Genomic DNA, 16262 nt, shown 5'->3' on the forward strand with positions numbered 1-16262 from the left:
GGACTTAATAGATATTTAGAACATTCCATCCAAAGCAGCAGAATACACATTTGATTCAAGTGTAAATGGAACATTTTCTAGCACAGATCACACGATATGCCACAAAACAAGATTCAATAAACTTAAGAAAATTGAAATCATATCAAGCACCTTTTCCAACCACAACCCTATGAGACTAGAAATCAACCACAAGAAAAAAACTGCAAAAAACACAAAGATGTGGAGGCTAAATAATATGTTACTAAACAACCAATTAGTCACCAAAGACAAAGAAGAATCAAAAAATATTTGGAAACAAATGAAAACAAAAACACAATGATCCAAAAATCTATTGGATGCAGCAAAAGCAGTTCTAAGAGGGAAGATTACAGAGATACATGTTTACCTCAGAAAACAAGAAAAATTGCAAATAAACAACCTAACACTATGCCTAAAGGAACTTAGAAAAAGAACAGCAAACAAAACCCAAAGTTGGTAGAAGGAAAGAAATAATAAAGATCAGAGCAGAAATAAACAAAATAGAGACTTAGAAAAAATAGAAAAGATCACTGAAACCAAAGAGCTGGTTCTTTGAAAAGATAAACAAACTGATTAAAACTTTAGCCAGACTTATCACAAAAGAAAGAGAGAGGGCTCAAATCAGTAAAATCAAAATGAAACAAGAGACAATACAACTAATACCAAAGAAGTGCAAAGAATCATAAGAGACTACTATGAACAACTACACACCAACAAATTGGACAAGCTAGAAGAAATGATAAATTCCTAGAAATATATAACCTTCCAAGACTGAATCATGAAGAAATAAAAAATCGTAACAGACCAATTACTAGTAAGGAGACTGAATCAGTAATCAAAAACCTCCCAAAAGGGCTTCCCTGGTGGTGCAGTGGTTAAGAATCCGCCTGCCAATGCAGGGACACAGGTTCGAGTCCTGGTCCAGGAAGATCCACATGCCGTGAAGCAACTAAGCCCATGAGCCACAACTACTGAGCCTGCGCTCTAGAGCTCGTGAGCCACAACTACTGAACCCGCGTGCCACAACTACTGAAGCCCGCACACCTAGAGCCCGTGCTCCACAACAAGAGAAGCCACTGCAATGAGAAGCCTGCGCACCTCAACAAAAAGTAGCTCTTGCTCGCCGCAACTAGAGAAAGCCCGCGCGTAGCCAGAAATAAATAAATAAATAAATAATTTTTTTTTAAATTAAAAAAAAACCTCCCAAAAAACAAAAGTCCAGGACAGATGGCTTCACTGATGAATTCTACCAAACATTCAAAGAAAAATTAATACCAATCCTTCTCAAACTCTTCCAGAAAATGGAAGAGGAAGGAAGCTTCTGAACTCATTCCATGTGGCCAGCATCAACCTGATTCCAAAACCAGGCAAAAACCATATGATCATCTCAATGAAAGCAGAAATAGCTTTTGACAAAATTCAACATCCATTTATGGTAAAAACTCTCCATAAAGTGGGTATGGAGGGAACATACTTCAACATAATAAAGGCCATATATGATAAGCCCACAGCTCACATCATACTCAACAGTGAAAAGCTGAAAGCACTTCCTCTAAGATCAGGAACAAGACAAAGATGTCCACTCTCCCAGTTTTATTCAACATAGTATTGGAAGTCGTAACCACAGCAATCAGACAAAGAAAAGAAATAAAAAGAATACAAATTGGAAAGGAAGAAGGAAAACTGTCACTGTTGGCAGATGACATGATACTAAGAAATCCTCCTGCAGTATAAAAAAACAAACAAACAAAAAAAGAAAACAACTAACACTAAACTTTCTTTGGGTTATTTGTATGGAAATATGTTAATATAAATGTTTCAGACATTACTTGAAAAAAAAAAAAAAAAAGGAAAATCCTAAAGACAGCACCAAAATCTACTAGAGTTCATCAATGAATTTGGTAAAGTCAAAGGGTACAAAATTAATATACAGAAATTTGTTGCATTTCTATACACTAACAACAAACTATAAGAGAGGAATTAAGTATACAATCCCATTTACCATCACATCAAAAAGAATAAAATACCTAGGAATAAATCTAACTAAGGAGGGAAAATACCTGTACATGGAAAACTATAAGACACTGATGAAAGAAATTGGAGACAACACAAACAAGCGGAAAGAGATACTGTGTTCATAGATGGGACTAACATTGTTAGAATGACCATACTACTCAAGGCAATCTACAGATTCAGTGCAATTCATATCAAAATACTAATGGCATATTTCACAGACTAGAACAAATAATTCTAAAATTTGTATGGAAACACAAAAGACCCCAAATAGTGAAAATAATCTTGAGAAAGAAGAATAGTGCTCTAGGTATCATGCTCCCAGACTTCAGACTATACTACAAAGCTAGTCATCAAAACAGTATGGTACTGGCACAAAAACAGACACATATATCAATAGAACAGAATAGTGAGCCCAGAAATAAGCCCACACACTTATGGTCAATTACTCTACGACAAAGGAGGCAAGAATATACAATGGAGAAAAGACACACTCTTCAATGAATGGTGCTGGGAAAACTGGATAGCTACATGTAAAAGAATGAAATTAGAACATTTTCTCACACCAGTTACAAAAATAAACTCAAACTGGATTAAGGACCTAAATATAAGACCAGAAACCATAAAATCCCTAGAGGAAAACATAGGCAGAATACTCTGACATAAATTGTAGCAATATTTTTTTGGCTCTGTCTCCTAAGGCAAAAGAAACAAAAGCAAAAATAAACAAATGGATCTAATTAATCTTAAAAGCTTCTGCACAGCAAAAGAAACCACAAACACAATGAAAAGACAGCCTACTGATTGGGAGAAAATATTTGCAAATGATATGACCGATAAGGGGTTAATATACAAAAATATATAAACAGCTCATACAACTCAATATAGAAAAAACAAACGACCCAATCAAAAAATGGGGAGGAGAGCTGAATAGACATTTTTCGAAATAAGACATACAGATGGCCAACAGGCATATGAAAGATGCTCAACACTGTTGATTATCAGGGATGCAAATCAAAACCACAATGAGGTATCACCTCACATCTGTCAGAATGACTATAATCAAAACGACCGCAAAGAATAAATGTTGGCAAGGATGTGGAGAAAAAGGGAACCCTCCTACAGTGTTGCTGGTAATGTAAATTGATGCGGCCACTGTGGAAAACAGGATGGAGGTGCCTCAAAAAAAACTAAAAATAGAACTATTAGACCTGGCAATTCCACTCCTGGGTATATAACCAAAGAAAATAAAAACACTAATTCGAAAAGATACATGCACTCCAATGTTCACTGCAGCATTATTTACAAGAGCAAAGATGTGGAAGCAACCTAAGTGTCCATCAACAGATGAATGAATAAAGAAGATGTGGTATATATATATATATATATATATATATATATATATGCAATGGAATATTACTTGCCCATAAAAGTATGAAATTTTGCCATTTGCAACACATGGATGGACCTGGGAGGTATTATGCTTAGTGAAATAAGTCAGACAGAGAAAGACAAATACTCTATATGTTATCATTTATATGTGTAGTCTAAAAAATAAAACAAATGGATGAATATAACAGAACAGAAACAGACTCACAGATATAGAGAACAAACTATTGGTTACTCGTGGGGAGAGGGAAGGAGCAAAGTACAACATAAGGACAGCAGATTAAGAAGTACAAACGACTATGTATAAAATAAATAAGCTACAAGGCTATACTGTAGAGCACAGGGAATATAGCCAATATTCTATAATAACTTTCAATGGAGTATAATCTATAAAATTTTGAATCACTATATTGTACGCCTGAAACTAATATTGTAGATCAACTATACCTCAATAAAAATAGATAAATAATAAATTAAATTAAATATTTTTTTAAAAAAATAAAGTTACTTAGAACTCAAAGTCTCCTTTTCCCACAGGCACAAAATCCTCTGAGTGAAACAAAGCAACCACAATCACAAATATGGCTGGTAAGTTCAGACTGGAGGGGAACATCCAAACGCATGACAATTAATGACAACTCCTCAAATACAATTAGAAGCTCTCAAGAACCTGCACAATCCTGTGCCCTGTTGGCATCTCTGGTATGCTAAACACACAAACTAAAAAATATTTCAACATGCCTCTATTTCAGAAAGAAGATCCTTCTCCACAAAACACTGCATCACCAGATAGCTTCAGAGAGAGGTATACAGTGAGAGGGAGAGAGAGAGAGAAGGGGGTGAGAGAGTAAGATGAGGGAAAGTGGGTGGAAGAGAGGGGGAGAGAGAATGGGGGAGCACTTCCAGAATTCACCAGTGCAAGCTGTTGAGATGAAGGAACACGGTTTTGAGGTTCAGCTAGAACTAATTTCTTTAGGTTTTGCAAAAGTTCAACTATCCAACACTTCAATTCCAACTCTTAGTATTTCCCCTTAAAAATAACAATGAGAGGGGAAGGGTGGAGAGGCCTTTCCAATTAGATCTATGAAATGAACTAGAACCTATATTTGGAAAGTTTTCTGATAAATGGAAAATGGCTTGGACCTGAGATAACTTAAACACTCTCACATGTGACATCCATTACAGGAGAAAGACTTCAAATGTGTGGTTGCAGCAATCAAGGCCACAAACAGAAGACATTCAAGAGAACAGCAGTTGAAGCAAAAGGTCTCAGTGATACACACCTTAGTTACTAAACGGTGACACCCCCAGGAGATGGTGATCCTCTCCTCGAATGCATTGTCCTGCCAGAGTTTAGAAGGCAGACAAATTCTTACTCTGCCATCATACTCTTAAATCCTTTCTGAAGAACACAGGGTCATTTAAGGGAAGAGTTACAAAGCCTGGGCTCTCCCATTTCTTGAACCGAACTCAGCTTCAGAAGACCACCACCGCATCCGCAGATAGGAAGCAGGGTCAGGCTCCAAGTGTTTCTGAACAATATCTCTTTCTCCAGTTTAAGCGTCCCAGAAAGGCTATTCCCCTAGCATCTACCCCCTGATTCTCATTCAATACCCTTTTCTCTGGTTGGTGGAGATCAAGAGTTTGATCAGGGAAACCTGATCAAGACTGAAGTTCCCTGCAGGAGGTCATGAGCACTGATCAAAGCATGTGAGGAAGGAACTCTGTGATCTGCATTCTCAGCTTGTTTAAGAGCCTCACCCAGCAAAAGGGCCTTCTTACTTTATGGCCTTGCCTCATTTTTGACCCAAAACTTTTGTTTATATCATTAACTGAACTTGGCTTCAAATCACCTCTAGTGAAGGCCAACATTCATTATTACACCTTAATTTTTTTTAATGCACCAAAATAGATGAAATAATTCAAACTGCAAGTACAATGTCAGCCATCTCACCTGCTCCTCGTTGAACAGACAGGTTCACCTGATAACCCTTTTTACTTGGATTTCTCACTCAACTCCCTTTCCCCCAAGAGATCAACAGGGCAAAAGAAAGATGACCTGATGGACTTGAAGGGGAGTCAGCAAAGGGACATTTTAACACTTAGCTGGGCCAAACTTTCCTGTGGTTGAATTCTCCTAAACAGAAGAAGGGGTGCTTATGTATATCTCCTTTTGCCCTGGAAAGTCCTCTTAAATAAATTCAAAATTCTAAGCAACAATTAGAAGACACACGGCTGAGATCTTCACGCATGAATCTTTCCCTTCCTTCGCCTGCTTTTGCGACTGCACAGCTCAGAACTCATTGTGCAGCTGCCTCTAAGGCTCCTGGAAAGACTGTGAAGGTGGGAGAGGAGGCCGCAGCTCCGAGACCAGCAGCCGGACGGCCTCCTGACCCTGGAGTCCTGCTTGGGTTCATCTGACCCCTCCAGCTCTGTGCTCTCTCAGTGCCTCTCCCCACAGGTATATGGCTTTCTCTCACTCACACAAAGAATGCTGAAACACTTACCTAGAGAAGACCAGGAAGGAGCTTGCCAGATGTCATTCAACTGCCAATAAAGTGCCCCCATGGTGTGCCCTTCTCCATACACTATCTCGCTGCGACTGCGGCGGTAGAATTCAGTTTCTGTTTTGACACACTGGGCCTGCATCACCTGATTCAGGGGAAAACATTAAAACACAGGTGTTTTTCAAATGAACTTATCTGCAAAACAGAAACAGACTCAGAGATATAGAGAACAGACTTGTGGTTGCCAAGGGGCAGGGGGAGGGTTGAACTGGGAGTTTGGGGCTAGCAGATGCAAGCTACTATATATAGAATAAACAACAAGGTCCTACTGTATAGCACAGGGAACTATATTCTGTATCCTGTAATAAACCATAATGGAAAATATGAAAAAGTATATATATGTATAACTGAATCATGTTGCTGTACACCAGAAACTTACAACATTGTAAATCAAGTACACTTCAATCTTAAAAAAAAGATTATTCAAAAAAAGAGCTTAGTCCATTGCAAGATTAAAAAAAAACACAGGTGTTTTTGTTTGAGGTAGGCTGTCTAGATCTGAGAAAATTATAGGCTTGAATAAATTTGGGAATTTAATTACCATTATATATACCATCATTATACTAGATCTGGAACCAACCCCTTAGTATGAGATGCTGTTGTCTATAACAGCTGGGTTTGGGGGGAAGCTTGGTATTGGGCTTAACAATGGGTAATCAGGTAATCGTGGAAATAGGATGGTGTAAAAGGTTCTTTGCCAACGATAGTGGAGGCAATGATGGAAAACAAAGACGATGATTCCAGAGCAAATGCTATATGCAGTCAAACACTAAGTTTTGGGCAGTGATGGGTTTTACTAACACATTCGTGGCTATTAAGAAAATAGTTTATTAGAAAAAAATTCTATAGAAAAAGAACTATATTATGACTCTGATATTGTCAAATCCCTAACCCCTTTCTTCTAGTCAAGCAGTTGTTTTTATATCATGCCTTTTGATAAGGTAAAACTTCTTATGAATGCAATTCCTTCGTTATATCAGAACAGATGGTAAACTGCAACAAAGAGACAAGTAAATTTAGTTCTTATTTAAGAGGCATGAAAAAACTTCATGCAAGACCCTTAATTACTGTCATCATCATTGAAAAACCAGTCTCCTTTATTGCTGCTGTTACTGACACTGTGGGTATCACATCCCTGAGCTTGGAGCTGTAGTTAGGAGAGGCTCATGAATAAGAGGTCACTGGGCTCATTAGGAGAGGTCACCGAGGAGAACCTGGAGAGACAGTCAGAGCTGCAAGGATTCCCCAGTCAGAGAAAAGGACGGCCTCAGAGTAGGGTCTGGATTTTCACAGAGGAGGAAAAAGAGGGATGCATATATGGCCACTAGAAGACTAAGTTCAGATGCCTTCCTAAAAAGCTAGAAAAGCTCCAGTGACGCCAGACCTTTAGATCGAGGAGAACTGGCTAGTGAGGAAGTCACAGATGAAGTTACAACTTACATGAGGCAGAGCTGTAAAACTCCAGAAGGGTAAAGCGAGAAGAAATCATGGCCGTTCAATAAAAATTTAATAAATACCTACAGTGTGTGTTGCATGCTGGTAATGGTAAGCCCCTCTCCCAGCAAAAAAGAGACAGCCCACCCTTGTGGAGCGCATTGGCTTGTGTAGAAGACAGGCCTTAACCAAAGAATCACACAAATATATGGAAACTTTAAACAGTAATGAGGGCTCAGAAAGAGAGGTGTGTGATGTTAGGAGCCTGGGTAGTAGGGGAAATGGGTCTAGCTGAGGAGGGGGATTGGCCTCGAAGTACAGGAAAGAGAAAAAGAGAGAGGGCAGAACCCTGCAGCCAGAGAGGACATGTGTGGTGAGAGGAGAATGCACAGCAAAGAACTGACAGAAGGCCAAGGCAGCCTGAACTCAGAAAGCCGGGAGCAATGACAGCAAGACTGGTGAGATGCAGGGGCCAGACCTGGGAAGGTTTGGGATGCATCCTGAAGGCAACTGGAAGTCACAGAAAGCTTTTAAGCTAAAGGGTGAGTGAGCAGACGTGCATTTGCAACAGGCGACTGACCACTGAAAGGAGTCAGGGGATTAGAGGGCGTCTGGGGAGACCATTTAGAAATCTATTATGATCTTCTGGGTAAGAGATGATGTTAGCTGTGAGCAGGTAAAGAAATGTCTTTTCCATTCAGGAACCAGACCACTGGGAACACAGCAGTGACAACAGGCAAATAACACCCTAAAGAAAGTAAGAATCTCACGAACAGAGTGGCAAGGATGCCCGGTCAAAATGACCACAGGATACTCTCTGAATATATTAGTCTAGCACTAAGTCAAGGAATGAAATATGAAAAATAGGCCTAAGAACTATGATCTATAACAGTCAAGTTAATCTGCAATTATGAGATAGGCTGGGACCTGGGACCCATTACCAGAGTGCTTGCACCTGGACAAACGTCTCCGCAAGCAACAATGCAAAGAAACTATACAGCACTAAAACTAACTGCACAAATGCACAGTGGGAGCAAATTATGAACAATAAGATACAAAAAGGCCACAAACCAACTGCCATTTCTGAGGTGCCGGAAGCAAAAGCAGGGTACTGCGCATGAACCCTGCACACAGCACCACCAGGGGGTGCGCAGACCACCTAATCTATGCCTCCCAGCCAACGCACCAGCCCACCTCCAGCCTCACCCCTTTTAAGGAGCCAGGGAACCAACGACACCTGTTACTTGTTTTCGCTCCCTCATGCTGCAGCTCGAGTCCTGATAAAGCCTTGCCTGAAATTCTCCTCTGGCCTCTTACCAATTTCTATGGATTAAGAGTCCAAGGACCCGGGTGAGTAACAATTAGACTCAGGATCTCTAACCAAGTTCCTTCTAAAAATACCAATCTCGTCGGAACTAAAGAAGAAAGAGATTCATCTACTTCTAGGCCTGGATAGCTAGGCATAGAGAAATCAAGCCCCTTGATTAAACGTTCACATGTTTGTCGAGTTACTGTACAAAATCAGCGTTGTGGAGCGATTTCTAGAAAGTTTAGTGAAGGTAAAGCAGCCAAATGAAATCTTAGTAGAAACAGATCTGAGGGCAGCACCAATTATCAATGCATGCCCCCTAGAGATTTAACCTCACATCAGCATGGAAAGTAACCTTTGTATTTGTTTTTAAAATTTGATAATATCTGAACTTATTTAAATCACCTGAGCCCCCAAATAACGTCCCAACCAACCAAGGTAAAATTGGCCCATGGGCACAAAACCAAGCCAGCCACAGCCCCTGCCCTGCAGCACACACACCCGAGGCACTGAACAACAAGAAGTCTCTGTTCTCATCCTGAGATTCCTGAAAAATCGGCTAAGGCTTTATGGACTGTGTGTAAAGGGGTCACAGGAGGAGAAGATGAGGAAGCCCTCATCACACCAATAAGGAACACACGGGGGCTTCCCTGGTGGCGCAGTGGTTGAGAATCTGCCTGCCGATGCAGGGGACACGGGTTCGAGCCTTGGTCGGGGAAGATCCCACATGCCGCGGAGCAACTAGGTCCGTGGGCCACAACTACTGAGCCTGCGCGTCTGGGGCCTGTGCTCCGCAACGAGAGAGGCCGCGATAGTGAGAGGCCCGCGCACCGCGATGAAGAGCGGCCCCCGCTCGCCGCAACTAGAGAAAGCCCTCGCACAGAAACGAAGACACAACACAGCCATAAATAAATAAACTACATTCCTTTAAAAAAATAAATAAATAAGGAACACACGGGGAGAGGTATTCTGATCACCAGACACTCCAGAGGTGCTAGCCCAGCCCTGACAGGCCAAGCACGGGCATCAGATGGTGACCACCATGGACACTCCACTTTGGGTGTTGGCCAACAATTCTGGAACTTCCAGGATCTGAAGTATCTCCAAAGCCTGGGCCATTCCTGATGCACCAAGGAAGCCAAAGGACCTGCAATATTCTGCTATGGGACTTGGTTCAGCCTGGACTCACGAGTAGAATGGAGGGAGGGGCGTCACTCAAGAAGCTTGGGACTGGAATCAGTTTCCTTGGATCCAGATTTATAAAACAGGGTGAATAGGAGAAAAGTAAAAATCAGAATTTTGAGGTGGGGAAGAAAACATCAGTGTATACCAGGGTAGGAAATCAAGTCATCTCTTTCAGGCAAAAATAAAAACTTCTAGGACAAAGCCACATCTATTGAAACAGTCATGCTTGTGCTTAGGTGGATCTAATCCAAAGGACGATTAGATATTTTACTGAAGGGCTTGGTAGAGGTGACCTGCATTTTCTTCATGGTGAATTTAAGCTTCTTTTCAGGGGGAAAAAGTCTGATGAGTGGCAAATTTTTTACAACGCTCCAAATTCCTTCCTGATCTTTGTTAACATACACTGTAACTCATATACATTTATAATTTTGTATTCTACTCTCACTTAATTTTCACATGTGTACATTTCCATGTGATGCCCTGGCATTTTCTATATATCTCTGTGCTCTAAATGGTTATATAGTTATACCATAGTTTGATGAATCATTCTCCAGTAATTATTAGGCATTTGAATGGTTTGCAGATTTTTTCTTTAAATACAAGAGCTAAGAACATTTTATGTCCAAATTAATTTCTTTGCCTCTTGTGTTGTCTCTTTTGGTAATAATATATGACACACTTTAAAGTCCTTGTTACATGTTGCTATATTATGTTCCAGTCAAGAGGCTGCCATAAACTGCAAGCCTCCAGGCAGAACTCAGCCCCACGCAGGTTTTAACTGGCTCACAGAGCGGGTGCTTTTTGTTTCTTCTTGTTGTCGTTTAATGTCTTAAGTCAGGGCCTGTATGCTCCATTTTGCCACAATCCCCAATATTCAGACTCTCATCCATTTAAATTACCTGCCCGGCCCCTACAAACATTTGAGTTTTCAGTCCCTGAACTATTTCAATTCTCAGAACTACCTGCAAAATATATTTATTTCTGTATATCTATTCTAACAATTTCCTAGCTGTAATTTGCCTTTTCTGGTTTAATAGGTAAACATTAGCAATCCTTTTAAACTTAAAAAAATTTTTAAGGCAAGCAGGACTCCTAAGCCTTGCTAGGAATGAAAGGAAAAGAGCACTAAGCAAGCTCTAACTAGTGGCCTATCACACCTGAACTTAGTGTGAAAGTGATAACCAAGGCTCTTCAGTGCTCCGGGTTCTGGCATGTGCACCAGGCAGTACCCTCCACAGGCAGATGGTGCCACGCCTATAACATGGATCTGGGTTTATCCACACCAGTGGGTGCCAGTTAGGGCTAATGAATGACACCTTTGTTCATAAAAATGCAGAAGGCCATTGCCCACTATCCATCTTAAAGGGAAAATGTACAATCCTACTTCCCTGGGAAAAAAAAAAATCTCTGCAACTGCCTCTTTCCCTTTAAAAATTGTACCTGTATTTATATATTCATGCATCTTTTCCTAAAGAAAGCAATCTTTATATATGAGAAGGATAAACGCTTAGTCATTTCCTAGGTTACTCAGTCCCACTGTTAGCAGACAAATCTTATTTTAGTTTCAAAAATATGCCTATTTTCAGCAGCTTGCTTGATTACACTTATGAAATCAGTCTCCTTAGAGAAACATGGTATGGGAAAAAGAAATTGGACCAGGACACCAAGACCTAGGTTCCAATTCTAGCTCTGCCGCTGTGATGAAGGTTGCTGTCTACAAAAACCCATTCTCCCCTTCCTCCAGAGTGACAGAGTTGTAGCTGGGCTACATGCTCAGAACCACACCCTCTACCCTTGGAACTAGGAGAAGCCATGTGATAAGTTCTCCTGATACGATGGTATTTATATACTTTATTTACTTAAAATTATCCTGGGGCTTCCCTGGTGGCGCAGTGGTTGAGAATCTGCCTGCTAATGCAGGGGACACGGGTTCGAGCCCTGGTCTGGGAAGATCCCACATGCCGCGGAGCAACTGGGCCCGTGAGCCACAACTACTGAGCCTGTGTGTCTGGAGCCTGTGCTCCGCAACAAGAGAGGCCGCGATAGTGAGAGGCCCGCGCACCACGATGAAGAGTGGCCCCCGCTTGCCACAACTAGAGAAAGCCCTCGCACAGAAACGAAGACCCAACACAGCCAAAATTAAATAAATTAATTAATTTTAAAAATAATAATAAATAAAATAAAATAAAATAAAATAATCCTGACAATAAGAATCTTCCAATAAAGCCATTTTTTAACTGGAGATAATTCATACTATGCAATTCACTCTTTTACAATTTATAATTCATTGGTTTTTAGTATAGTCACAGGTTGTGCAACTCTCACCACTACCTCATTCCAGACTATTTTCATCATCACCCTCTAAAATCTGTACTGGTTAATCTGTCCCTCCTCATTCTCCTCTCTCCTCTGCTTCTGGAAACCACTCATCTACATTCTGTCTCTATGGATTTGCCTATTCTGGACATTTCACATAAGTGGAATAATACAGTATATAGCCTTTTGTGACTGGCTTCCTTCAGTTAGCCTAAAGTTTTCAAGGTTCACCCATGTTGTAGTATGTACCAGTATTTCAAACCTTTTTATTCTGCTGAATACTATTTCATTGTATGGATATGCCACATTTTGTTTATCCACTTATTGGTTGATAAACATTTAGATTGTTTTAACTTTTTGGCTATTATGAACATTTATACACAACTTTTTGTGTGAACATGTTTTCAATTTTCTTGGCTATATACCTAAGAGTAGAATTTCTGTGTCCTATGGTAACTGTTTAACTTTTTAAGAAACTGACACACTTTTCCACAGTAGCTGTACCATCTTACATTCCCACCAGCAACATCTGAGGTTTCTAATTTCTCCACGTCCTTACTGTGATGGTTAACTGTATGTGTGAACTCGACTGGGTTGAGGGATGCCTACACAGCTGGTAAACACTGTTTCTGGGTGTGTCTGTGAGGATGTTTCTGGTGAGTCAATAGACCGAGAAAAGACGGTCCGTCCTCACCAGAGTGTGAGTGTCATCCAGTTGGCTGACGGCCTGAATCAAACAAAAGGGTAGAGGAAGGGTGAATTCTCTCTCTTCTTGAGCTGGGACACAGCTTCTTTTACCCTCCGACACCGGAGCTCCTGGTTCTTGGGCCCTGGAACTCTGGGACTTACACCAATGGCCCCTCAGTTCTCAGGCCTCAAGACTCAAACTGAATTATACCACAGGCCTTCCTGGTTCCCCTTCTTGCAGATGGCAGATTGTAGGACTTCTCGGCCCCTGTAATCATTTGAACCAATTCCTGTAACAATTTTCCTCTTTTATATGTCTACATATATCATATTGGTTCTGCTTCTCTGGAGAATCCTGACCAATACACTTACCAATACTTGTTATTTTCTTTTTTTTTGTTTTAAATTCTAGATATCCTAGTGGACATGAGTGGTATCTCATGTGGTTTTGATTTGCATTTCCCTAGTGACTAATAATGTGCATCTTTTCGTGTACCTATTGGTCATTTTCTTTGGAGAAATGTCTATTCAAATCTTTTGCCCATTTGTAAATTAGGTTGTCTTCATTATTGAGTTGTAAGAGTTCTTAATATATTCTGGACATTAGATCCTTATTAGACATATGACCTGCAAATTTTTTCTCCCATTCTGTGGATTATCTTTTCACTTTTGTGATAGTGTCCTTCGACACACAAAAGTTTTTAATTTTGATGAAGTCCAATTTATTTTTTTCTTCGGTTGCTTGTGCTTTGGTGTCCTATCTAAGAAACTGTTACCTAATCAAAATTCACAAAGATTTACACCTATGTTTTCTTCTAAGAGTTTCATACATTTGGATCTTTAATCCATTTTAATTTTTGTATACGGTGTGAGGTAGAGGTCCAAATTCATTCTCTGACATGTGTATATTCAGTTATTCTAACACCATTTGTTCAAAACACTATTCTTTCTCCATTTTATTGTCTTGGCACCCTTGTAGAAAATCAATTGACCATAGATGTATGTGCTTATTTCTGGACTCTCAAGTCTTTTTAATCAATCTATATGTCTGTCCTTATGCCAGTACCACACTGCCTTGATTACTTGCCTTGATTATAGCTTCGTAGTAAGTTTTAAAAGCAGGAAGTGTTTTAAACTTGTTCTTCTTTTTCAAGATTGTTTTGACTATTCTTAGTGCCTTGCATTTCTATATAAATTTTAGGATCACTTTGCCCATTTCTCCAAAGACGGTAGTAGGAATTTTTTTTTTAATAATTTTTTTTTAAATTTATTTGTTTATTTTTGGCTGCGTTTGGTCTTCATTGCTGTGTGCAGGCATTCTCTAGTTGTGGCGAGCAGGGGCTACTCTTCATTGTGGTGCACGGGCTTCTCATCGCAGTGTCTTGTCTTGTTGCAGAGCACAGGCTCTAGGCATGCGGGCTTCAGTAGCTGTGGCACGAGGGCTCAGTAGTTGTGGCTCACGGGCTCTAAAGTGCAGGCTCAGTAGTTGTGGCACACGGGCTTAGTTGCTCTGCAGCATAAAGGATCTTCCCGGACCAGGGATCGAACCCGTGTCCCCTGCATTGGCAGGCGGATTCTTAACCACTGCGCCACCAGGGAAGTCCGGTAGTAGGAATTTTGATAGGAGTTGTGTTGAATCTGTAGATCAATTTGGGGAGTTCTGCCATCTTAACAATATTAAGTCTTCCAATCCATGAACAAAGAATGTCTTTCCATTTCCTTAATTTCCATCAATAATGTTTTGTAGTTTTCAGTGTGCAAGTCATGTCTCTTTAGTTAAATATGTTCCAAAGTATTATATACTTTCTGATACTATTGTTTACTTAATTTCATTTTCAAACTTTTTATTGCTTAAAATACAACTGATATTTGTATATTGATCCTATATCAATAGGATTTTAGCAAAGTTGCTAAATTAATTTATTAGTTCTAATAGGTTTTTAGGTAGATTTTTTATGGTTTTCTATATATAAGATCATTCATCAGCAGATATAGTTTTACTTCTTTCTTTCCAATCTAGATGCCTTTTATTTCATTTTCTTGCCTAATTGTGCTGACTAGAATCTCCAGTACAATGTTGAATAGAAGTGACAAGAGCAGGCATCGTCTTGTTCCTGATCTTAGGGGGAAAGCTCTTTCTTTCACTATTAAATATGATATTGGCTATGGGTTCTTCACAGATGCTCTTTTTCAAGTCAAGGAAGCTCCTTTCTATTCCTAGTTTGTTGAATTTTTTTATCATGAAAGGGTGTTGGATTTTGGCTAGTGCTTTTTCTTCATCTATTGAGATTATCATGTAGTTGTTTTTCCTTTATTCTATTAATATGGTGTATTACATTGATTGACATTCATATGTTGAACCAGCCCTGCATTCCTGAGATAAATCCCACTTGACTGTGATATATAAACCTTTTTATATGCTGCTGGATTTGGATTATTATTTCTCTGAAGACTTTCTTCTGTCTATATTCGTAAGGGATATTGGTCTGTAGTGTACTTTTCTTGATATGTCTTTGTCCAGTTTTAGTATCAGGATAACAGTGCCTTCACAGAATGAGTTAGGAAGCGATTTTGCCTCTTCTATTTTCTTGAAGAGTTTGTGATGGATTGTGTTAATTCTTCCTTAAATGTTTTTTAGAATTCACTAGTGAAGCCATCTTTGAGGGAAGTTTTTGAATTACTAACTCAATCTCTTTAGTTGTTAAAGGTCTATTCATATTGTCTGTTTCTTCTTGAGTCAGGTTTCATAGTTTGTGTCTTTCTAGGAATTTGTCCATTTCATTTAGGATATATCACTTGTCACAGAATTGTTTACAGTATTCCCTTATCACCCTTTTTATTTCTGTAAGGTCAATAGTAATGTTCCCTCTTTCATTCCTGATTTAGTAAATTGAGTCTTCTCTCTTATTTTCTTGGCCAAGCTAGCTAAATGTTTTTCAATTTTGTTGATCTTTTCGAAGAATTAACTTTTGGCTTTGTTCATATTCTCTATTGTGCCAAATTTCTGAAGTCTGCTTTACTTAACTGCTGAAAATTGATGTTATAATTAAACCAACCACCTCAGTAGTTATAGAATTTCCCTTATCTCAATTGTGAAGAGATTTAATATTATAGTTTAAAAAGCAGAAACCTGCTCCATTCATTGCCCTGAGAACTTGGGAAAAATACTTAACCTTTCTGAGCCTCTGTTTCCTCATGTATAAAATGGAAATAGTAACAGAGATGTCTAGAGATGTTAGATTATATGAGAAGGTATACAAGGCACCTTCCTGCCCCAGGCCCAGGTGTTTGAGTAGACACGCAGAGAATGCTAATTGTCTGCCTGACTGTTAAATTACGTGATG

General features: G+C 39.6%; 1 protein-coding gene across 3 annotated transcripts in view; it reads right to left on the minus strand.

Moving 5' to 3' along the window:
* MANBA (mannosidase beta) overlaps positions 1 to 16262 on the minus strand; it is a 115298-nt gene that overhangs the window by 9078 nt on the left and 89958 nt on the right. For all 3 annotated transcript variants that reach the window (XM_082462334.1, XM_082462333.1, XM_082462332.1), the window contains one exon: positions 5928 to 6072. In XM_082462334.1, the coding sequence (XP_082318460.1) occupies positions 5928 to 6072 (145 nt within the window). The remainder of the gene's footprint in view (positions 1 to 5927; positions 6073 to 16262) is intronic.

The sequence above is a fragment of the Balaenoptera physalus genome (assembly GCF_965194825.1).
Source record: "Balaenoptera physalus genome assembly, chromosome: 5".
Classification (NCBI taxonomy): domain Eukaryota; kingdom Metazoa; phylum Chordata; class Mammalia; order Artiodactyla; family Balaenopteridae; genus Balaenoptera; species Balaenoptera physalus.